The sequence below is a fragment of the Girardinichthys multiradiatus genome, chromosome 20, assembly GCF_021462225.1.
Source record: "Girardinichthys multiradiatus isolate DD_20200921_A chromosome 20, DD_fGirMul_XY1, whole genome shotgun sequence".
Classification (NCBI taxonomy): Eukaryota; Metazoa; Chordata; class Actinopteri; order Cyprinodontiformes; family Goodeidae; genus Girardinichthys; species Girardinichthys multiradiatus.
This window is the reverse complement of record NC_061812.1, coordinates 36,641,996-36,666,087: the sequence shown is the minus strand read 5'-3', so window position 1 is coordinate 36,666,087 and position 24,092 is coordinate 36,641,996. Positions and strand designations below refer to the sequence as shown.

General features: G+C 37.0%; 3 protein-coding genes across 37 annotated transcripts in view; 2 read left to right on the top strand and 1 right to left on the bottom strand.

The window, feature by feature from the left end:
- The first annotated feature begins 3,897 nt into the window (after window positions 1-3,897).
- On the top strand, window positions 3,898-9,176 carry cd8b (cd8 beta). Its single transcript, XM_047348225.1, has 7 exons — window positions 3,898-4,492; window positions 5,522-5,887; window positions 7,707-7,787; window positions 8,048-8,137; window positions 8,305-8,338; window positions 8,488-8,533; window positions 8,615-9,176. The coding sequence occupies exons 1-6, from the start codon at window positions 4,438-4,440 to the stop codon at window positions 8,495-8,497; spliced, it is 636 nt and encodes a 211-aa protein (XP_047204181.1). The 5' UTR covers window positions 3,898-4,437; the 3' UTR covers window positions 8,498-8,533; window positions 8,615-9,176.
- A 7,469-nt stretch (window positions 9,177-16,645) lies between these two features.
- cd8a (CD8a molecule) lies at window positions 16,646-19,066 on the top strand. Of its 2 annotated transcripts, none has more exons than XM_047347149.1 (6): window positions 16,646-16,930; window positions 17,039-17,365; window positions 17,453-17,572; window positions 17,672-17,770; window positions 17,912-17,951; window positions 18,415-19,066. In XM_047347149.1, exons 1-6 carry the CDS (start codon window positions 16,849-16,851, stop codon window positions 18,464-18,466), a joined length of 720 nt encoding a protein of 239 aa, XP_047203105.1. In that variant the 5' UTR covers window positions 16,646-16,848; the 3' UTR covers window positions 18,467-19,066. The 2 variants fall into 2 exon arrangements, with proteins under 2 accessions (XP_047203105.1, XP_047203104.1); XM_047347148.1 differs by having other exon boundaries at window positions 17,669-17,770.
- A 484-nt stretch (window positions 19,067-19,550) lies between these two features.
- Window positions 19,551-24,092, bottom strand: part of cast (calpastatin) — a 54,958-nt gene continuing 50,416 nt past the window's right edge. For 33 of the 34 annotated variants that reach the window (XM_047347110.1, XM_047347115.1, XM_047347117.1 and 30 more), the window contains 9 exons: window positions 23,952-24,056; window positions 23,746-23,850; window positions 23,563-23,655; window positions 22,136-22,174; window positions 21,901-22,032; window positions 21,627-21,713; window positions 21,481-21,504; window positions 20,419-20,537; window positions 19,551-20,340 (listed from right to left, as the gene is read on the bottom strand). In XM_047347110.1, the coding sequence (XP_047203066.1) occupies window positions 20,427-20,537; window positions 21,481-21,504; window positions 21,627-21,713; window positions 21,901-22,032; window positions 22,136-22,174; window positions 23,563-23,655; window positions 23,746-23,850; window positions 23,952-24,056 (696 nt within the window). In that variant the 3' untranslated portion in view covers window positions 19,551-20,340; window positions 20,419-20,426. The remainder of the gene's footprint in view (window positions 20,341-20,418; window positions 20,538-21,480; window positions 21,505-21,626; window positions 21,714-21,900; window positions 22,033-22,135; window positions 22,175-23,562; window positions 23,656-23,745; window positions 23,851-23,951; window positions 24,057-24,092) is intronic. The other variant, XM_047347113.1, reaches the window with a different exon arrangement.

Genomic DNA, 24,092 nt, shown 5'->3' with positions numbered 1-24,092 from the left:
AGGTGTTCAGAATAGTGTTTTAATTCAATGGTAATCCACTCAAAGGTATAGGAACACAATAGAAATTTCTAAAAATATGTGGTCAAGTGGTTTTCAGGATATTTTATATCTTTAAATCACAAACTATTATAGGTCTTGAAGGACTGACTGCAGCACTGACTTATGAATCTCCCATTCTTGACCGAAGTCCTCTCAACATTGCTGTTCCTATGTTGTTGTTTCACCTTTCCATGCTAAAACATTTCCTTCCACTCAATTTTTCATCAATATTAAATACAGTACAGTGAACAGCAAGCTTCTTTGGCAATTACCTTTTGTGACCTTAGAGGTGATAATGACAGTCTGCTGGACAACTGTCAGAGTGCTCCATGATTCATTAAGCATTGACAAGGTCTGTACATTTATGTATTAAAATTATTATTAGTCTTATGCAATACTTACATTTTCTTAATTTTCTCACAATTGTCACAATTATCAGAAACTGGGATGTTCATCTTAATAAATTTGAATATGAGTCAAAATTGCCTCATATTCAAATTTCTAATTCACTGGATGAAACTTATAATTTGTTGACTAATTGCTCGGCAAGGCAGACATTTCTGTTCATTCTGATGATAATGGCTTAATGCTGATGGAAACCAAAGATTTTGTTTCTCAGAATATTGAGAATATTTTTCATAAGAGAAATGTGAGAATGACCTTGTATTGATGCTCTGAGTTTTCACATTTTTCAGGATAATCTTGTTTACTGAGATGTACTTGAATGTAAGTATTTGTGTCTGGTTTAATGGTTCAAACTGAATCATTTTATCAGAGCTGTTAACAAGAGATGAGTTTTGAGTAGACATTTTCTTCCCTGTGTTTTTACTTACAATTGAAGATAAAATACACCCTAAAGCTTTCCTTTGAATCCAAAATTTGAAATGATGTTCTCTACTGGGAATGAGACACATCTAAAGCTATCTGTGCAAATACCCCAAAAAGTAGGAATACAATTACTGCTAGCAGAAACTGAAATGGTGTGAAAATTGACTGCATAGAGTAGAAAAGTGAATATAGAGGTGAGGAGCTGTCGACTTCTACTCAAAGCGTAGAGACAGAGACCAACAAAGGCTTCAGAGCTTGGCGGCGCATATAGCGCACCTCTGAAGCCCCCTGAGATCTCCTGTTTTCAAAGAATCCTGTGGTCTCATTCCCTTTCTCGCTCAGAAATTCGACCCCCGTAGAGATGTAAGCTGCCCACATCCTCTCACTTTAAGACCCCCGCCAGGCGGCCTGTACCCTTAAACATCTAAGCACACACGAAAAAATCCGAGCACTACTTAGTATACAAGGATCGTCAGTTTATAGACGAACCTGGTGTTCTGTGGGTAGTCCAGCGTTGGTTCATTCTTGTTACTTTTAAAGTTGGAAAGGCAATGCTTTAACAGAGGTGTGCAGTGTGTTTGAGTATTACAGTGTCATACACATATGGCAGTGGAACTTTAGTCCTCCACATATGTCTTATGTGTTGTTTTTTTTTACCAATAAAAACAATTCATTGTGCATGTTTTTACTGAAGTAACTTCGTCCTGAAAGCCCAAGCGTTCCATGCCTGCTTTTTGTTTTGCTGCAGCAGCTTTTCAGTTTTAAGCTGAACGTTTTACAGTTCACCTCATGTGATAAAGAAATGGAAACACACTGCTGCAGCAATACTCTTTGTTTTTTTAGAACCTAGGAAGAAAGCTTTACATATTGTCATTCTTTAGTTTTAGTTCCCTTTGGGAATTGAAACAGCAGGTTTCAAAGTGTTGAGCGTGCGATCATCACAACCTGATACGTTCTTACCCTGGATCAGAGTTAACCCCAGAAACACGTTTTGGCCTCAAAATTTGTAAACGCCGAAGAATTGATTAAGGGCAAATCTGTGGAGGGAGCTAAAGATTAGGGTGATTGCACGGAGGCCTTCCAACTTCAAAGACTTAAAGAGGCTCAGCAATTCTAAGAGTTTGATTACTGTAATTTCAAAAAAGATTTAAAAAATATTGAAAAGGGCATGGCTAATTTTTGACATGGCATTTTTCTTATTAAAAGTAAATAAAAACAAAAAAATACTTTTATTTTTAACTGACATTTTATTAGCTTTTGCGAGGTGTCTGTCTGGTGTTTTTTTTTTATCAGACAAATCTTGGTTGAAGTAAGTCTCAATCTAGGTCTGCTAGGAGTATGAATAAGTCTGGGCTTAACTGTTGATAATAAATAGACCAAACATATGTAGTGCTTCTCTAGTCATATCGAACACTCAAGCTGCTTTTATGCAGAGTCTCATTCACCCAACTGTACTCATAAACGAAGATTGGTAGGCAACTCGCGGTTTAATGCCTTGCCCAAAGGACACTTTGTTAGTCTGCCTCCAGCTTCCCCAACGCATGTCAATCCTCCACTTACCAAACAGCTAATCTTCACAGTGAGCCACAGCCACCCTTTACAACGATACGTATATACAACAAAGAGACTGATATAGATAGATTGCATATGTATAGATGTCAATATGTTTGAGGAAAAACTAAGAATCTCCTTTGATTTAATAAATCCCAGAATCTGTACTCAGTGAAGAATAATTTAGTCCGAGTCAATATTCTACTTTTCACACGTTTAGCACATTTTAATTTCATGAAGCATTCAATAGGTCCTTTTTTTGTTTTTTTAAAAGCAAAAAGAATACAACTTTCATGAATCTCAAACTGTGTTAATGAAATAAACACCCAGTGGTCTTTATGTTGTCCTTAATTGATCTGTAGATAAGAGTTTAAGTCTTTCAGCATGAAGCTGTGCTTCCAGTTGTAATTTTCACAAATCAGTTTGCTTTTTGAGCAATTCTAAACTGTCAGGTTGAATAATAAAGGCTCCCTTTGGTGGTGTGACTAATAGGAGCTGTACAAGCAATCAAAGAAACTCAGGGATGTGGACCCAAGTATCAAACTGCACCACTTTAGGTACGAAGACATGCTGTACTGTAAATCTCTAGTGTTGTGACTTAAAACTGACTGTTCAGCAAGGCACAAGAAAGCTGCTTTATGTTGGTAAAAAGATGAATCATGTGTTTAATGTAGATATTATTCCTAAAAAACCAAAAGCCATAGAATCACCTTGGCAAATTCATCCTCTTTGCTCTCTCTTGACCTTCATCATTTTGTAGTTGGAATACATGTGTTGAAAATAGGGAATTCAGCTATAATAAAAGCTTTGTTTGGTTGAAGGTTTAAAAACCAAAACAGTGTCTGTGACAAACCTGCCTGCAAGACTTGAGTAGAAATACCAGTTAGAGGGAGGTCTGTTTGCCTGTTTCTGAGCTGAGGTTCTGTCTTTTGATGCGGAACTTAAAGATGAAGTTTGCCTGAAATCAGTTTGGCTTTTACAGCTGTTCTCTTTAATTGAAGCTGTGGCTCAGGTGGTTTCCTAATAAAAATGGAAGAGAAAGAAATTAATTTAAATCACATAACAAAAAACAAGGTAACTTTGTCACAAATGATAGTCTTTATTCACCAGAAAATGAATAATCGTTTCATTAAATCTTATCAGTTTGTTCAGGAGTAAAGCAGAGCTCTAAAACTCCACTAATGAAAGTAAGATCTTACAGGTTTTTGTCTCAATGCGACCTTTGCAGGCTTTATGCTGGCACTAAGAAAAAAATATAATAAACAATTGCATGTAATGATTAAAAAAAAATCTATAATCAGGATTTTTTTGTTGTTTTGAGCACTAATTGATGGATGTCTCAACTCTCTATGTCAGTGTTCACTATCCACGCTGTGCTCTGAGCTCCTAAAACTGCAGGCAGGGCGCCACTAAACTCTAGGTCATGCACCTGGATCCAGACCACAGCGCTGCAAACTGCTGCTCTGGGAATATACATGTTCTTTGTTTTTTTTATTGTTTGATATGTGGTATCATGGCAGCTCTTATCATTACTACATGGTTTCGTCTGTTTGCAATGATCTGGGTGATCTGAGATACTTCTTGCTTGAAGTCAAAGACTAGGATGTTTTAAACAAATGATAAGCAGCCTACTTTACCCCCAAATCAAACTGTTTTTAGTCACTGTCAGCAAAAAGTCTTGTATAAATGTCTTAAACTATCTTCAATCAGTGCCAGGTCAAACTCTGAACCATGAAGAACAAGCCCATATTTAGTGAATGCAGTTTACAGTGTAAAATGCATTCACACTGAAAGTGTTATGTTAGCCTAATCATCCTGCTTTGTGTTTGGGCCAATCTGATTAGCCCTGCATGTATGTGTCACACTGGGGTGGTAACTTTAAAGACAGACAGGCCTTTCTGCACAGTTCCTCCCATCTTCTCTGACTAACAGGCAGATAGCAGGAAAATAAAGTGTCTGCACCTACCTTCACCTATCACTCTCATCTTTTACTCTTGAACACACTGGAGACTTGACAAAATGAACCCACTGCCGCTGGCCTGGCTTCTACTGACAGCTTTCTTTTGGACAATTGGTAAGACCATGGCATATTTCCGTTGTTTTAACAGCTCGCAGTGTTGTAAACATCTTTTCTCCGTAAGAGGCCCTTTAGTGTAGGATGCCGTCGTCAACTCAAACTGATGCTGATCGGTTGTTTCTGTTTCTACCTGGTGTTTTTGCTACATGTTATAATGTGATTTTAATGGATTACACAGAGTTTGAATGGAGCAAACTGTTTAAAAGTGAAAACCTGTTTTTCCACATTACAGATATTTACAGTAATACACACACACACATAAATGTATATTTATATATGCGCACGCGGGGCTGTGAACTGTAAACTATTGATGCGTCTTCTGCAGGAGGCAGAAGGCCTACATAGAGGTCAGTTCTTTCTTTGAATGGCATCGAAACAAATAGTATTGCAATCAGTTGGATCTATCCTTTGGTTACTTGTGTGTTTTCCTGAATTTGTGCATCCCACAAATCTTTGAAAAAAAAACCAGATTCAAACGATGTGACAACAAGCAAACTTTCAGACATCCCACACCATCAGCCGCTTACCTTTGGATACTTTATAAAATTAGTGATTGCAAAAGGTCTATATGTGAATAAATAACTTAAAAATCATAGTAAAATTGAGCTTCACAGCTGATTGAGATGTTAGAATAAATAACTGATGTGGTAGCTTCTTATAAAGATTACAATCATTCTACATTGATTTCCCTTTATGCCATTTCTAAATGTCAACGTCTCCGAGTTTGACATTTTGTTGCAATTTTTGTTATTGCAGCATTTCTGTACAGTCGGCTGCGTTTTTGTTGTATTTATCAATACTGTGGGTCTTCGTTTTGATATCTTACAGCGTTCCCTAAGCTTTACAAATAACAAACAACGAGCTTTGCAGATGGAGACCTCAAAGTAAAATTCAAAAATATTTTTAGACTTTTCAGATTTTAAGCTTTTTAATTCCTCAAATGACCCTAACAGCTCCTAGCTAGTCTTTTAAGTTGTCAATGTTAGACTCTGACATAATCTCGACCTTTATGTTTTTACCCTCTAGGTTCGAGCCAGATCCTGTCACAAGAACCCGTCAAAGTTGCTTACCCTGAGATCAACAGTAATGAGAATATTGAATGTGACTGTGGTAAATTCACCTGTGACGCTGTCCTCTGGTTCCGAACTGTTCCCAGTGATGGCAAAATAGAGTTTCTAGGCAAATCCAACAATGCTGACCGTGTTAGCTATGGGTCTCTGGAAAAGGCACATCAGGCTCGCCTCAAGTTAAGCAAGAGGGGCAGCTCGGCCTTTGTCCTCCGCATCATCAACGTGACCAAAGAGGACGCAGGGATTTACTCTTGTATCCTAACATCCACAAGAGTATACCTAGACACACAGTTTAACCCTGGAACTGTTTTACGGCCGGGAGGTTAGTATGTTCTTTGTTTTTCCTCAGTAAGTATCAGGTAATTCTTAGTACAAGTTGAGAAAGTGTTTGATGCTGACATCCTTCAGATTTTAGGTGGCTGATGGGCTAGTGAACAGTTTCGAGGAGTGGTATCTATTAAAATATAAAAATTAAAAGACAAATGAAATTACGATCGGAAATAATCGGCAGTTTTATGGCATCCAATTAACTTTGACTCAGATTCTCCTGTTTTTTATTCAGCTTCCAGCTGCTCCACTATTTATTATTAATAAGAGATAAAAATTAAAACAAGTCTGAAAAATGAAGAATCCACAGACTTGTTCTCTTGTTCATGTCAACCATAATTCAGAGTTTCTTAGATAATCTTTTACTTAAATCCTCGTTTAGTTTTCTTTGCTTGGCCGTGTTGGACTCACACAACGCAGTACAATCAGTGGAGTCACCCTCAAGAACACTTTTTTACTGCTCTTACTGACGGAAACATGCCATGAACATCCATAAGAAGGATTTTACCATGAATCTTATCGCAGATTCTCTCTCAGCTCTAAGTGTTGATTCCACGGAACTGCAAACCTAAAATAATGATAATAGGTTTTATGTAGAATACTTTTGATGCCATCCTTGGATGTGGCACGTCTGTTCGGAAATGGCTTTTTTCATTAGCGCACAAATGTCCACAGGTAGAAACATTAAAGAAAGGCGAGAAGAAAAAGTGCTCAACATGGCTAAAGGAGAGTCTCACAAAGAGTACATAATATAGCAAGAAAACAATTCTGTCTGTTTAGCAATGTTTAAGAAGAAGTCAAAAAAATGTGCCTACTGCACCGTCCACATTTAGTGGCCCCTTTGGTGAAGATGTGTAAAATGTCTTTAAAAACATCCTCCATCAAAAAATTATGGTTTGTAAAAGATCCGACATCGGATCAACCATCCATAACAATTCTTTAAAGACAAATTTATCTGAAGTATTTTTTAATGTGTATGCTCATTTTTTAAAAGCTGATCAGTGATGAAGAACTTTTCATTAGAAATCAATAACTATCTCTTTCTGGGGATCTAAAATGATGTTATACAGATCTCAATTTCTCTTTGCTACTCTTGAGAATAGGAAAGACAAGAGAACATAACAGTCAAGTAAGGAATATGTGCAGGGCTGAACAAAATATTGCATATTTGTTCTTTTTGCAGTATTACTGTACATAATTTCAAAACCACAAAAACTGCAATAAATATGGTATCAGAATGATGCAAGCCCTTTTTTCCAGTACTATATTTGTTTATGCTTGTTTAATACGGCAGAAAATGCTTTAGGAGGACAAGAAACTGCTATGAAGTTTTATTTCCAAAACAGCCATTGTTTCCAGATGTATTCAGTAGAGTTTTTGAGATTAAAATAATGATTTAATTTTACTTTGAGAAGCTAGATAGACTACTGACTATCCTGGATCGTTGCATGCAATCAACCCAAAGCTTAATGACCCTAACACTGTTAGGTATTTATTTATTGCAAGCAATATGGTTATCGCAGAGTCGAAAAGCTGAAAATAGTTGAAGCTGTGACAAACAAGGTGGAATGAGGACCCAAGTTTATCTTTGAGTGCCTTGTTGCTGAAAAGCGCTGTATAAATAAACTTGACTTGACTTGGCACCGCTCACAATGAATGATGGGATGGGGGGGGGGGTTTCTAATGCATCTTTACCTGTGGTCCCAAATAAATGTGGAGGTCACTATAAGAATCTGCCGCACTAATTAATATAAAAGAATGTCTTTTTCTAACTTTCTACATATGGTTCTCATGCTTTTTTGTTTTTTTGGCAGAGACCCGCCCAACCTTACCTCCAGTCACAAAGGCTAAACCCAAACCCAGCTGTCCCTGCAATCGGAAGAATCCCCCACAGGGTATGTGATTTTCTCAGCAGTTTCAGCAATCTGGATCTCATGACGATTCAAGCTCATTGCTCTTTGCATAGAGGGTGCAACTGTTCTACACTGGCACATTGGAATAATATTAAAGCAATAGAAGATAATGTAATGACAGTCTGCAGAAAAACTGTTCTGACTGGACCTATCATGACGGATTATAGAAGACTACAGTTAAATTATATGTAAAAGATTAAAGAAAGCCCAATAAGTGTAAATATAATGCATGTTTACTCCAGATGGCTGTCACTCTCTGGTTTTTTGGCCGCTTGTTGGAGTTGTTGCGGGCTTGGGTCTGGGTCTTCTCTGTACGCTGCATTACTTCAGCCGTAAGTAGTGTTTATGTTTAATGTGCATGTTTTTATGAAGTCAGGGGAGAGGTCAGAGTCTTTGCTATGGAAAAACATCTCAATCCAAATTGGCAGGAATATTATATTATCAAATGTACACATCTCAGTATTCGAAATTGATTTTTGTTTTCCTGTTTTTTCAACAGGATTGCCCAAAAAATGTCATCATCATTTTGTGAAGTAAGTCCAGATATAAACAATTTGGCTTGTTTCCATTGTGATCTGAAAACAGATATTTTTCTATTTTATTTCTGTTAGCATTCCTTTTACTTTTACCTTCATAAACTAAATGTACTGATGATGCTTACTGTTGTTTTCTATCATTAAAGAAGAGGCTGATGAGCTAAGGCAGTTCATTTTCCACTTTTATCGGACGTAAGTATCCAATGCATGTTATGTAATTTGCAACTGATAATTTTATTAAAAAACTAACAAAACCTGTCCTTCCGATTGCAGATGCTGCATCGCTTTACAGAAGCCTTACATTGTTTGGAGACTGAACATCGTGAGGCACCCTGAAACAGTTTCTTTTTGAAGGAGAATGTGTCCATAGCCTGAGGCCGGACACTGTTTTGTAACATATTGTCATATATTAGGAACTTTCTGCTGTATATTCATTTCATAAGCCAGACCTCTTTTCATCTAGAATGCGTCTGTTACTGATTAGCATGTTGATTTTATCATTTAGGAATTTCGCCATGAACTGAAGAAATCACATGTTTAATTTTGTTTGATTATTGTTCCATCTGGATAAAAAAGTGTAGCATTTCTATCTAGGAAAAAGTAATTATTTTCCAAACAACAATCCCCAAAATAAGCAAAATATTATCTGCAATCTTATTGTTTGAGATGCTCATTTCTACAATGTTTTCTGCCTTGTGTATTTATTTGTGTTTCTGTGACGTTATTGCAGAAATGTTGTATTTTGGCAAATGAATCTCAGAGATAAAAATGCATGTTTTTTTTATCTGTAATTGTAATTTTGTTGTAAGTAATAAAGTTATAGATTTACAACTAATTACAGAACGGTTAGAGGTTCTTACATCAGTTCTACATGAATGGGTGCTAAATAGGCAGCATCACTGTCAGGTTAATAATTTTATGGATTACATTACAAATACACAAAGGTGATTAAGAGGTCAAGTGGTGCAGTCTACTAGTGACAATGTGTTCAGTTTCTTGTGGTTCTCAGAAGGCCACTGCTTCAAACAAATGAGCCGAGTTGTGTGTACGCGTTTGGAGAGGTTTGGAAGTGGGTGTTGTACGTCCATTGTCAATATTGTGTTAAGCGGAAGTTGAGTAGGTGAGTGACAGGGTTTGGTTTCTTCTTCCAGTTTTGATGTGTGAACTTGCATCATATTCAGTTTCTGTTTTAGGTGCATCCAATATGTGCGCAATGAGCTTTACTGTAAGTGCAGGGTTTAGGGTCTATTTACAGCTAAATGTGTGTACTGCTGACCCACTACCTTACACACACACGCGCGCACACATCTAGTAACAACCCTCAGTCACATATGCATTCACACCTGTGTGACTGGGGAGTGCAAAGGCTCGGCTGAGCTGGTGGTTGTGCGGGTCTCGGGGGGGTGTGTGCGAGCCCTTTTTCCTGTGTGCTGGAGATAGAGGAGACAAAGAGCCCTGTTCACGGAGATGCTATCGCTCTTCTGAGCTTTGAGCTCCTCATCTCGTTTCTGAAACAAAACGACCGCAAAAATACCACACACAACCGCAAGCACTGACAGACTCACAGAGACCGTAAGAGAAAGACAGAGAGGCCCGGTAGAAATGAAAAACACACTAACTGTGGTTAGAATGAATAAAACAAGATGGATGCTTTCTATAAGTTTTTTTATTGAATCATATTTTCTGAAATAATGTGATACAATACTTAAAAATGTTTTGCGTAACTGTGGTTTATTGAGGTAATATATTTCTGTTGTATCATTGGAGTAATAAACAGATATTTGGTGACTACCTGTAAACAGAGGCAACATTTATTCATTTAATAGGTCAAGCATGCAGTCAGGGAAAAACATGGTAACATGGCAATAAGTCTATTGAGAACAATATTGTTTATTGGCTGAACAGCGCAATTACAGAGTGAACCAATGACGAAGCATCATAAAAAATCCTCCATAATGTTCCAGTTAACACAAAATATCATTTAAGAATGCGTTACGAAATGAATGCATCAGACAGTGTTAGTCTGAAGTCAGTAAACAACATATAGACAGTCTCTGAACTAGCTCTGGCCCGTTTCCTGTGTCGAGGTACAATCAGGTTTTGAAATATCTTCCTTCATACTGTTGCTACAGTTTAAAGTACTTTTTACAAGATGAGTTATCTCTGACTGCATGAAACATAGAATCTCACAGCACTGCCTCTCCTCCACCTGTTGCTGGGCCGAAATAAGCCGCCTATGAAATAAGGGGCTGCTGGGGCTCATGTTTGTCCTGTAGCCAGCATGTTGCTGGTTTAAACCCCCGCTCTGTCCGTCTCAGTTGTTGTGTCCTTGGGCAAGAGACTTTACCCGACTTGCCTGCTGATGGTGGTCAGAGTGCTCAGTGGCACCTATGTATGGCAGCCTCACTTCTGTCAGCATATGAATGGGTGAATGACTGTAGTGTAAAGCGCTTTGAGGTCTCTGGGGACTCGATTAAGCGCTATACAAGTTCAGGCCATTTACCAAACTGTACTTTTGGTTTTAAAAATTACAAATTTGGCTGTGAAGTAAAATTTTACAGTAACAATGGAAACAAAAAGGTTGACCACCCATAATTTTTATTTGAGTATCGCTGTTTTCAAGCTACAGCTTGCAAAAACTACCAGTGGCAGGTCAGTTAAGCAGAAGATTGCAAACTGGCTACCACAGTAGATAGCTCGAGTATTTACCCAGCTGATTTCTGCTTGTTATACTTTTATTGGTCTATAAAAGAGCAGAACAACAAACTGGTATAATAATATGCACAGTACACATTTGAAAATGCAATAAATTTAGGACGTATTTATTCTATAGTTCAAGCTACAGTTCAAGCTTCTATAGTACAGCTTTGGTTTTTTTACTCTAGCATTTTTAAAGTTCAGTGTCCTTTTAATGAGAAGTGTCATACTAACTGTAGGTTTTCTTTTAGCTGTAAGGAGCAGCTGTAAATAGCGGGTAACCCAGCACTGCCAGTCAGCTGGCTGATAGAAAGCAACCACACTCTAACCCCCCTAACAAAAAAGGGAAATTCAGCCATTTGAATATTTCCAGTCATGACAAACATGGACAGTCATGGTGTGGAAAGTAAACGAGCATCAATCTTCACTCTTAAGTTGAAATGGTTTTGAATGTTTTTTCATGTCTGACGCAGGCTGGCTACCTAAATAGATTCCCCAACTAATATCAGCTCTTCATACTCTTCATTTTACTCTATAAAGAACTGAACAAGAAATATCTACAATATTCTACACAATAAGCATTTTTACTACAAAACTACTAGTAAATTTAGTGCATTTCATTCATTTATCAAAAACAGTTATAGTCAACATTATTTTAGCCCTAGTAATCAATATGTGGATTTACCATAGCAGTTTAAAGTTTTCAGATGGAAACTTTAAATGACTACAATTATAGTTAAACGAGTTTATGCTCTTTTTTTAAATTTTATTACAAGATGTTTATGAATAATCTTGTTATAAAAGAGAGTATTAATAGTGCAAAACTGTGTTTAAAAATATTTTTATATCAAAATAAAGTTATACAGTGTTTTTAATTTTTAGTTGGGAAGAACTTTAATGTACAGTGAAATAAAAAAATATAAGGTAACATGCTGCTCGTTCAAACTAATGTCATGGCATTGCTCTGTAAGTTTCTCCATGTCTGTTTTATTATCCAAACATACAAACAAATTCACCCGAAGCATGTTTCACATGTATATTGGTTTAGACTCGTTAAATAAGAGGCATTTTAATCAGAAATGGTCTTCTCCTTTACTCTTCCTGGAAGAGTGTTTGCATGAAACAAACTGAAGATGCACTGAAACGTTATTGAATGTCTTCAGACATTACCATGATTTTATCCTGTAATCTGAATCCATTTGAAATTTTTTGTAAATGTGAACTTGACAAACTAATGAATCACATGGTTTCATACAACTAACTGCAGATAAAATTATTAATTTAGCACGGAAGCTGCACGTTTGAAACCTCCAGCATTAAAGTAAATCCGCTCTAAACAGCAATCTGTCTACAAGTATAGAAAACATTACAAATTAAAAATTTTGTGTTAGGTTTGTCACACATTGTCTACATATGTTATCTACATTTTCTATTTTAAAAGAAAAATGATCATACTCCTGACAATCATCAACCTACCGAAAGAAATAGACACATCATTTTTTAAACACAAACAGTCTCTTTTCAAACTTTATTTATTTTGATGTTTCCTAGCTTGCTTTGTTAGTTTTCCATTCCAATACGTATTTATTACATATATGATATCAATGACAATGTTAGCTTTTACTTTGTGTACTGACACATAATTGTTAAAAATTATTAGCACCAACCTTTCAATTTCTATAAAATCTCAAGAGTCAAAATGCTTCTTTTTAGTGTCTTTCTTTTAAATCTTTGCCCTATCAAAGTTATAAAATGAGCGAGAGCAGACCTGTAGACATGCTATAGATCTAAAATATATGCTCAAGCTGTGACGTGTTTTTAAAAAAACACATTTTCACATCTGTATTTAGAATCAAATTCACAATATTCTACATTTTAAACTTAGGCTTCTAAATATCAAAAATGAGACCTCAAATTTGGATTTTGTTCCAAAACCTACCACAGGCTGAACAGTCCTTACAGGAAGTCTCAGTAAAAGAAAAAAAAAAGATGAGCAGACATGTTGTTGTGCCCAGCTTTCTGCATGTTTTCAGATCTTCCTGCTCCTCTGGATCCACTTGGTTTGCATGTCTTGGCTTCTCATCACCAGCAGAGCAGTCACAGGAGAGCTCAAATAAGCAAACAAATGGTCTTAATTCGCTGCCATTTAACATTGCTCAAACCAGTCCTCTGCCTGCATGTTCAGGGAGCTGGCTTTGCTTTCTCACCGGCTTTCCCTGGTCACCCACAACATGAAACACTCACAAATGAGAGTTTCAGGTTGGAGACCCTCTGTGTGACTAAGACAGGGAAGCCCATGCAGGTGTGCCTTAGTGGGTGAGTCACACCTGAAACAGAGATATGGAATAGTGAAGTGGGCTAACTGAGTGTGTTCTGACTGGGTCTTCCCTCTGACAAAAAAAGCATCAACAGAATCCCCTGCTTACTGAAAACGGTGCTAAGACTGAAACCAGACTTGTTTCCATCTGAGTTTAATATCAAATAAATCTTAAAGTAACTTTATAAAAATAAACAGCACCCAGTTTTGTAATATTCACCCACAGTGGTTATGAGACAAGAAAGAATAGGCTAAACAACAGAGGTAATAATGGCATAATTAATTTAATTGCCTCTGCCTCTCTCCTATTTCAGTCAGTTCATTTATCTCCTCCCACCAGTGGAACAGAGAAATCACCCACAGAAGAGCAAAATGTCAGAACTTGTTGCCCATTACCAAGTCGGTGCTTTTATTTTCCATCACAGCACAGGAAATGTGACAGACTTCGACTTCCCCACAACTGTTAGACCGGCTTTCAACTGAACTGACAGAATATGTACAGCGGCATTCAAACGTTTTTATAACTGTTGATGATGTTCTGTTACAATTCCAGACCTGAATGATTTAATTGGGTTTTTTATGTGATTGACCTAGACAAAGTAGTGCTGTAAGTATTTTTGTGGCAGTAAAACTAGGGACACTTGTCAACCAAATGTGTGCGTCTGATTTTCAGATTTTCTGGTTCAGGTGATTATCTCCTGCTAGTTTTACATAATTCCTTAATTAAAGACAAATCAAACACTCACATTAAGTCTTAGAAGTCATGAAAGGATCCTTCTGTTGGGCTTTGGTAAAAGAGCTGGTACAGCTTTAAAAGAAGGGCCTGTGTTGACCTGATTTTTAGTCACAAGTGTTGCTCAAACTGCCCAAACAACAGCTACTCAGTTTTTCAGTTTCATTGGTTAAACTTTTTTTTTTTTTTTTGCCAAATGCTGCTTTAGATCTCTGGACTCTAACCCCTAACCTCTAACATAATCTTTTAGTCATGATATTTACTATTTAGTGTCTTCCTCACTAAGTGTCCCTGAAGGTGATTTTTATCAAGACTCTGTTGGGATTATGTATTTGATAGGGGTCCAAACACCGATAGTGTTATGTAGGGCCTGTGGTAACAAATGCAGCACAGGTTTCCAGGTTTCTTCAATTTCAGTTCATTCTGCAGCAGCTACGTGTCTAATCATTTACTGTTTTAATGTTCAGAAAACAGCACAGGCACAGCACCCAGTTGTTGTTGCCATCTAGTGGCTTAAATGTTTAATTTACTGCTGTGATGCACTCTTGCAATAATAGATCACTGCAGTACGGTTTAGCTTTGTTTTTCACTAAGCCAGTTTTACACAGCTAAAATTTGGGCAATGCCGCTTACCTTACCCACTGAAAACAGATCTGTGCAAATTTATACATAGAAGACAACATTGAACCTTTGCATGTATTTACATTAGTTCTGCTATACTGTATAAGATCAGAACACCATTTCACCTACAGGTGCATCTCAATAAATTAGAATATTATTGAATAGTTATTTTATTTCAGGAATTCAATTCAAAAGTGTAACTCATACATAGACTCTTTACACACGATTATGTATTTTAAGCACTTTGATGATTATGGCTTAAGTGTAATGAAAACCAAGAATTCTGTAATTTCTCAAACCAATAAAAATGGATTTTCACTTCGGAAATGTTATGTCATATCCGACATAATCACAAAGACTTGTCATTTGTTCATCAGAAAGAGACTGACACCAAAAGGAGAGTGAGCCCAGAAAGGACATTGCTGAAGCTGAATGTTGAGAGTTCGGTATCTCAACATTTGAACAGAAAGTTTAGTGTGAGGAAAAAGTGTTGTGGGGATTGTGAAACAAATTCTATACAGGAGTTTGGTGAAGACTCACAAGGTGTGGGTCCCATGGTTCTGCTGACAAACTTTATGGAGATGCTGATGTCATTCTCCAGCAGCACTTGGCACCTGCCCACTCTGGCAAAACTACTAAGACATGCTTTAATGAACATGTTATCACAGTGCATGATGGCCCAGCAAACTCAAATAACCTAAGCCTCATGGGTAGTCTGAGGAGTGTCTTCAAGAGGAAGATGATAGACACAAGTCAATAATTCAGACAAGCTGAAGGGCACAAGTAAAGCAACTATTTTTGTATTGGTTTTATGTAATCTAATTATTTGAAAAACAGAATTTTAGGTTTTCATTGGCTGCAAGCCATAATCATAAAGTTAACTGGAATGAGGACCCTTTCACTTTCACTATTTGAATTTAACAAATTAAAATGTGTTTTTGTTTCAAAAGCAGAGAAAAGTCAAACCTTTTAAGATCAAATAACATCCTAAAGCTAGACGTGACAGATGTTTTTAATCTTGTCATTAGAAGCATATTCTAGAAGAAATATTTGTTATGGTAAAAATATAGCATTAATGGGGTTCTTGTATTAAACCTACTTCTTTATTTCTTAAATTTAATTTTCTAATTTGTTTATTTACTATCCTATAACATCATTAATTGTCATGATGAGTGTTGAAGTAGAACCCAAATGCAGAGCGTAGTGGATATGATGAGGAGGATTTAATGAATCGCAAACTTACAGTTTGACCAGATACAGGAACTCAGGCAGGTGAATAACAGGAGCAGAAACAGGAGCATGGGCATGGGCATGGGCTCAGGCAGCAGTCAACAACCAGAGTGACTACAAGAAGCACTAGTGGAAACTGATTCCTCTTGAAAGTTCCTCAGAAAGCTTAAATAATGAGGGAAGTGAAATATGAACCACTGAACTAATCATATATGAAACTGCTGGTGACCAGAAATACAGGCGAACTGAGGGAAAGACAGATTCTGACGCCAATTACATAACGGAACGTGCCGATTGCTTCTGTTACTATTATTATTTGTGCACTTCAGTGTGGGATGGTAAGAGAGGCTGCCTTATAAGGTTTTATTAGAGGAAATATGTAGAAAAGAAGACCGAAAAAAATGGATGTTGATTTATTTTTCTGTTTATCAGACCTAAAAGTGGGCTATAATCTCCAAACAAAGGACATCAAACAGTCCCATACGGAGTCAAAATCACAAGTCACTCACAACTTGTCAGGAATTCAGCAAAATTTACATCATAACAATGAAAACAAGGAAAAGCATTTAATTTGTGCAGACAATGTTTACAGCAAGAGTTACACTTTCTACTTCCCCCCACCTACGCCCCATTCTTCTAGCCCACACACTGCTGTGTAAGTGTGCCCATAGTTTTTGGATCAAAATGGTTTAGTTTGATGCACTAAACCAAAGGCAGAGGAGCAACGTATATCTGGTGGGCTCCACTTCAAAACGTTGTGCAGACCACGACCATACTGCAGGAGGGCCCTGCAAATGCTCTGCTGCAATGATCCCATTCGACACAGCAGAGAAGATGGTTACAGCTGGGGCGTGGTTTTGATATCTCACTGAACTATCTGTCAGCTTTCAGTAAATACCAAAGGGACGGATGCAAGAGCTATTGTTGTCTGGGAGGTTAAAAATGGACCAAAAATTGATACAGATTCTGTTGATTTTACTTATTCATCCAAGTAAGTTCAATGTATTCCTATTTTTGTTCTAACAATTATTCACGGTGTATGTACTATAAATGAACAAAGGAAAATTATTACTGCTCTCCTTTTGTTACAAAAATTCAGAAATCTCGTCTGCTGCTGAAGACACAGTACCTGAAGAGGGAAAGCCGTTTTCAATCCACTGCAAGCCTTCTGAGTCGGGGACCATCATATTCTTGTTTAGGGTGGTGGATGAATCAGGCATGGAATTTCTAGGGTCATTCAGTCCCAATGGTCAACCCAAAAAAACTAGACCCAACTTCGACACGCATTTCAGTTCAAAAAAGCTCAATGATGACTTTGTTTTAACGGTGAAGTCCTTCAACAAAAGTAATGACAATGGGATGTATAGCTGTGCTTCTCTTGTCAAAGGAAATGAACTAAAATTTGGATCAGTAACTCCACATAGAGGTACGCTTTGCTTTATTATCGCCATAAAATTCTCACCAGATATAGGTACATTTTATGTGGAGTGACAATTCTCAAATTCTGTTCCAGTTCCAGAAAAAACCATTAAAGCAATACCAATACCAACAACAAAAGCAAACGAGGTTCGCACCACCAGCCAGACGTCAACAACTCCAAGAAGCTGTCTTTGTCCGGATAGGAAAAATTTAGGTAAACAGCCAATACATTATCCACGTATAACACAATATCATCTGCATAGTAAAAAACTGTGAGCAAGAACGGGTGGTAAAATCAGCATTTATTTAGCAGGTTCTTCCATGTCTTGTGCACCGATCATACTGGGCCCGCTGGCTGGAGGCTGCGGCCTTCTTCTTCTGCTCCTCATCATCACTATTTTATACTGCAACAGTAAGTCCATCTTATGCTTTGCACAAATAGAAACAGCTGTATGTACATTTAATTTTGTCATAAAGAAAAAAAAAAATGAACAAAATAGTAATTAATGAAGTTCACTTAACATTAACTGGTTTTATGTTAAATGTCTTTTAGAAATAAGGACTCGAAGATGCCCTCACCATCACAAAAGAAAGTAAGTTGCTCACATTTTTCAAAATGTCATATTCTTTTACAATATTGAGGCCATAACAGTGCGGGGTAAATTTTCAATGTTTTTAGTTTTGTACCCTCAGCTGTAAAGATTACATTAATAATTGTTTTCATGCAGATGTCAGTTTACATTTTATCGCACACAACGTAGACTCAAAAGTTCATCTAAAAACTATTAAAACTTTTCCAAATTTTCTAAATATGTATTTCTCTTTCTCTTTTTAAAAATGTATAATTTTTATATTTTATTCTAGTATTTTATTCTCCAGTCATTTATCATTGTCAATTTTTAGAATATTTTATGTTTGATTGCAAACGGAAGTACATATCCAAAGAAGTAAAAAACCCCAATACAGGCTTCTTTGAAAAATATGCTTTTTTTTGTGAAATTGTTGTATTAAACATAAAGTAAAATGTTTTTTCCAACCATTTGTATTTCTCTTTAGGATGAGGATGATGGCTCCTGAAAAACAAATGATCACCAACAGGCACTTCTGAACTAGATGCTGTAATTTAAAGAGCCCTTCTTTAAAGTATAGTATTTCCCTCATGTTTTTTGTCAGAAAAATCTTTTTTTTTTTTAAACAATAGCCTATAAAAGACAAAATGAATAATCGGTTGATTTGCAAACTAAAATAAAATGTAAAATGTGTGCCAGAAAATACCTTTCGGATACAGAGAGCTTTTTTATTGTGGACATGCAGTTTTCACCGTAGTTGAGATTAATGTCTGAAAACGATGTGCTGCTGTTCTTTCATTTTTATCAACATTACATGTGACCGGAAATTTGCCCAATTCCATCAAAAATTATTGCTGATGTAGCTAAAGACAAAACTGAGAAATGTTTTGGTATTTATTGTGTTACTGTATATATTTTTCTCCTTTGCGTTGCTCACAGTACAACGATCTGAATTTCCTCTTGAAATGAGATCAAACTTTACCGTAACACTTTAGCTTCCTGTTTGTGTTTCAGGCTTTTATATAACCCAAGTCCAACAGTTTAGCTCAAATATGATATGCTTCTAAGATGTAACATTTCTTTCATTTTTTGTAAGTTTTTCAGAATACAAAAATAAAAATGACCAAATATAAAACTTCCATTTTGTGTTTTTTTAATGTTTGCACATTATTAACCCCACTGTCAGAGAAAAATTATTAAAACAAAATGCTAATTAATACCACTCAAACAAAATTCCCTCTTGCAGCGTGATGTATTTGTTGTTCTTTTGTTTATTTTACTGCACAGTTTTTTTCCCAGATGAAACCAACTCATTAGGATCTTAATTACTCATTCAGAGTCTTGGTGCCATATTACATTTGAGCCATAGATATTTGCTTTAAGATCCCCTGGAGTCAAAGAAGGCAGACTGCTTCAACAGTATGCAGAAAAACCCACATTTGAAGATGAGAAAAATGCTTATAAAAAGGGAGATTCTGTTTCTTATTGCTTTAACAAACATTTTCCTCATGTTGTTTTACTTGTCGTTTTTTACAGCCATTTTAAAATTGTTAGGCTTTTTATGTTGGCTTTAATTTTTTGGCACTAATGATGCCAAAAATAAAACAAGGAAGCAACCCTCTGTAAATTATACAGTGTATTTATTTAGAGCAGAAAATCTTTTTTTTATTTTTATTTTTTACAGCATACAAATGATAGCACTTCACAAAGCTTGTAAACATATCAGTTTACAGAGTACACTTGTGAATGCCAGGAGCGTTTTTTCATACTAAAAGACCCTTCTTTTAACAGATATTTCTCTGCTGAAACAAAACAACCATTTGTGAAAAGTTCCGAGATACAGAAATAAGCACAACACCTCCTGGAAATCCACCACATAATCATGTAAACGATGCGCTTTTTAAAACATACTCACACAAAGCTGTACAATAGTGTCTCTACGGCATTCAACCACAAATTGAAAGAAAACTTGGCTTTTTCTGTGTACATCAAGATTGCACATACATCCCAACACAAACTCACTCTGTAGTGCTCCCACACAATCTAAGCTTACGCAACTGTTGTATCATGATGTTCTGGTGTCACGCCAGCTAGGATGCAGGACTTTAAGGTTAAAGGTTTTTGTCTTTCTTTCCACAGTTGCTTTGTCTCTTTTCTTGTTCTTTAGACTCTTTTTTTTCCAAAGACTAAAACTAAAGATTTGTTATCTTTGAATGCAAAACTTAGAAAGAAGTTGCTGCTTGCAGATACATTTGTGTGTGTGTTTTATAAGCAAGTGTTTTAGGTTGTGTCTAAGTCTGTCGGTCAACTATTATACATTCTTGATGAGTTAAAAAAATAGATTTAATATCTGAGAAAGCAGCTCCCTCACTGATGCATCCCTGTGGCCTGGAGGAGGAATTATACTCACAACCTGTAATGGGTGAAACAGTTGGTCAGTATTCATTGGTCATCAAGAAAAACTGTCTAGAAAAATGGGAGCACATCTTACCAGGTAAACTAGCTCTTGCCTCCCTTTGTTGTAGACTTGGGAACAACATCGGAGCTCAGCTGAGCCGAGATGTGCCCAGATTTGGCAGATATTCCCACAGCAGGTTGTGTCTCTTGTTTCTATGAGAAAGTTATTGTGAAAGCATAAAAAAAAAAAGGAAATTACATTTTTGCATGCAAAAACTTTACAAATACCCAAACACAAAGACTGTGTTAACCAGCTTTCGTTTTCAAAAGCTTGCACATCGTTTGCACCTGCTGTGTGCTATGTTCTAGTTGCTCGCACAAAAGCAAATAGCACCGGTGACATCATATATGATATAAGGTGCAACAGGTGTGCGAAATTTCCGATTGCAGTCATCCATGCGCAGTCAAAAAAGTTTTCACAGCAATATTTATATCTTGTTATTTTCACTTAAAAATAAAAATATATCTCATATAAATGGGTGTTTGGCAGCCTTAGCACTCATAATTCAGACAGCATTTGCCAGTTGCCATTCAGCATGGCTCTAGTCCATCGATTAAATCAATTTAAATTTGACAGCTTCAATATCCATCTTTAAAAACAGTTTTTAATATTTTCTTTTCCAATTTTCCTTAATGTCTCCATGGTTTCACCGGGTTGTTCTCCAAGACGACCAATGTGTATTTTTGGTGATATCTTTGCAAACACCCTGTAGATCATAGTTTCTGTGACAATCTTTTTTTTTTTTTGATAAAAAAGCGTGCAGAAGCGTGCTCTCACTCTTTTGTCCTTTCTGCTAAAGTTCACCCTGAAGCCGCGTTGCGAACAGTACAGCTCTTTGAAAATCGGATGCTTTTTGCCCTGGCTGAGCATCTTATTTTTTGTGAGCTTTGTGGTATAGACCTATGCACAAACTCTAGTGTGCTTTGGTTAAATAAGCCCAAAGTGTAAAGAGCTTCTATGCTCAGGCATTAACAGTTTCAGCTTGCTGATAAAAATTGCCTTTGCTGCTGTGTCTAGCACACTGAGGCAGTTAAAGTCACATTCTGTGCAAATTCAGCTTAATGTTGGCCTCCATGCACCAAACATTTAGCTTACTTTCACCTTCGACTTGCTCTTGCCCTGTAACAAAGATGACAGATTGATTATGCTCATCACGTATAAACTGATCCCACTGGTTGTGATGCGGTAATTGCTAGTGAGTAATTGCCAAGGAGCTCCATGCAATAATAAAATAAATTTACCTTCGGCTTGTCTGTTTTAGATTTTTGCTGTGAGGCGTCTGGGAGCAGTGTTTTAGCCAGGGAGTCCAAAGCAGGACCAGCCATTGGCTAAAGACATAATAAAAAAAAACAACTTTTAAATAAGTAACAAGCTTTAACAAAGACAAAAACATAGGGAGGTCTTAATAAATTCAATAAAATTTCCATAAAGCATGTTTAAAGAAATCTAGGGCATGGTTAGCTTCAAGCCGTCAGAACAAAAACATGATCAGGTAGAACTTAATTTTCCTGCTACCTTCAGCGGCTTCGAGTCCAGCACAGGGGGCTCCAGCTTAGTCGTGGCTGCGTCTACTGGTGCAGGAGGCTGGGGAACTGCAGATAAGTCACCAGACAGCAAGTCCAAGGCAGTTTGGTCATCCATAGACATCTGAAGGACAGAGAAGAAAAATCAGTGGGTAAAACTCTTTCGATATCCATCAACATGTGATGCCTTTTATTATTTAATTAATAATATTTTTTTAAGATTTTACCTCCTTGGATTTAACAACAGTTTTTTCCGTTGGTCGTTTCTTTAAAATGAAATAAATAAGACAAAATGAACAATATTGTCCTACACACCATGAAAATAAAAACGATATGCAGATGGTTTTTTTGTTTAGCAATTAAATTATGACTTGGATGGCTGAAAACCCACATGAACATAAATTAAATGTATAGTTTGCATTTTGTAAGTGATGTTCTGTGAAGATATAGTCAATAATAGTTCCCTGACCTAAGGTAGAAAGATGGGAAATCACAGTAAATTTGGAAAAAGTGTGGTGGGAGGATAACAGCTCGTCAGATAGGGGCACCTGCTTTACTTTTTAAAATAACTCAACCTTGAAATGTCTACATCCCTGCTATACAACTCTATAATAGCAAATATTAAAAGTCTACACTTATGTCTTTCACAGTCTTTGCTAGATAATGTCCGTTGCACTAAAGTTACGTTGATCCATCAGAGCTTTATCGCTCTGATGGATCAGCTACGAGTCTTTGGGCCATCTTAGTCCACTACGAGTGGAGAAAACCTTTGGATTTTACGATAGGCTGTCATTTGTAGCTGCATAATCTCGACAACTCTAAGACCCCACCATCTGAAACCTTTTCTGGGTGCCGAGTGACGTTACTTCCAGATAGGGCACGCATTTGGTTATCCTACTACGGTAGCCCAGCGTGAGCACCCTCAGTTTCGTTGTACCCCCCCAGTACAATGACAATAAAGACTCTTCTATTCGATCATAGAGGCAAACCTGTCCAAGTTATCTTCAAGTTCACAACTACACACTGCCTAATAAACAATACACTCGTATTCAGTAAATTAGAATATCCATTCCGATGATGCTCGTTTGCCAGATTAAATGTACCTTTTCAAAATAACCTTTAAGCAGGTATTAAACATACTCTTTATTAAGCCCACATGTTTGTATTAAAAATGTTTTTTTTAATTGGTCTGATGCAATTTTTAAATCTTTAATCTTGTGTTTTCATTACCTGTTAGTGGAAACTCATCATAATTGACAGACAATAAGTCTTGAAAACAGTCTATGTCTAACTAATCTATGCAATGTATTTCATGTAGAGAATTGATTTACTGAAATTATTTAACTTTTCAATAATATTATAATTTATTGAATATTCCTCCATCCATCCTCTATACCCTCTTGTCCTTGACTCATGACAGACTCATGATAAGCCGATGAGGTGGACTGATACAGACTGCGGCCTCCACCAACACAACTTTAGCCTAGTAACACGGACGATGTTTGGCTGAGCAAATAGCGACAAACCTAACAACAGACACTGATTTAACTGCACAGAACCTCACTTAAAAAATCTAAATGGCCCCTATAATTTGGCTTTATTGTGTTGTTAACCATAAACGGGCATTCATTAAATGCACTTTGGATCAGTTTACCTTGAGTTCTTCCTCAGTTGGCCGATACTCCGGAGGCAGAGTGTCATCTCTTTCTCCCATTTTGTTAAACTTCTCCTCAACAATGTTTTTCTCCTGCAACAAAAAAAAACAGCCACACGTCAGGGAACGTAATGCGATAAGCTAACTCTTTTCTGAGAGTTTGATAACTGGCTCAAGGACTACCTTCACAACGTCTTTGGTAGGAACAGGGGCGGGCTTCGGAGCGGGGGCGATATCCTTTAAAGTGTCAGACAGAGAATCAAGGGCATTGTTTGCTTCTGCTGGCAGCTGAGCCCAAAAGAAAAAGAAAACACGAAACAAAAAGATTAGTTTGCAACTTCTGGACATGGGAAAGTCTAAGACAGGCTTAGCTTGGGCTGGATCTTTACCGGCGTGTCGGCAAGCGCTGGAAAACAAGGTGCAGATTTTACAGATGGAGCTGCAGAGGAGGCAACAAAATCTCCCGCCAGGGCATCCAGGGCAGCATCACACGTCTGAGATCGATAGAATGGCATGCATTTTACTAAAGG

Excerpts from the sequence above, each read along its gene's own strand:
- cd8b (XM_047348225.1), top strand. The coding sequence starts at position 4,438 with ATGAACCCACTGCCGCTGGCCTGGCTTCTACTGACAGCTTTCTTTTGG. Across the intron at positions 4,493-5,521 it reads AGCTTTCTTTTGGACAATTG|GTTCGAGCCAGATCCTGTCA; the intron begins GTAAGACCATGG and ends TTTACCCTCTAG. Across the intron at positions 5,888-7,706 it reads AACTGTTTTACGGCCGGGAG|AGACCCGCCCAACCTTACCT; the intron begins GTTAGTATGTTC and ends TTTTTTTGGCAG.
- cd8a (XM_047347148.1), top strand. The coding sequence starts at position 16,849 with ATGCAAGAGCTATTGTTGTCTGGGAGGTTAAAAATGGACCAAAAATTG. Across the intron at positions 17,366-17,452 it reads ATCAGTAACTCCACATAGAG|TTCCAGAAAAAACCATTAAA; the intron begins GTACGCTTTGCT and ends ATTCTGTTCCAG. Across the intron at positions 17,573-17,668 it reads TCCGGATAGGAAAAATTTAG|CAGGTTCTTCCATGTCTTGT; the intron begins GTAAACAGCCAA and ends GCATTTATTTAG.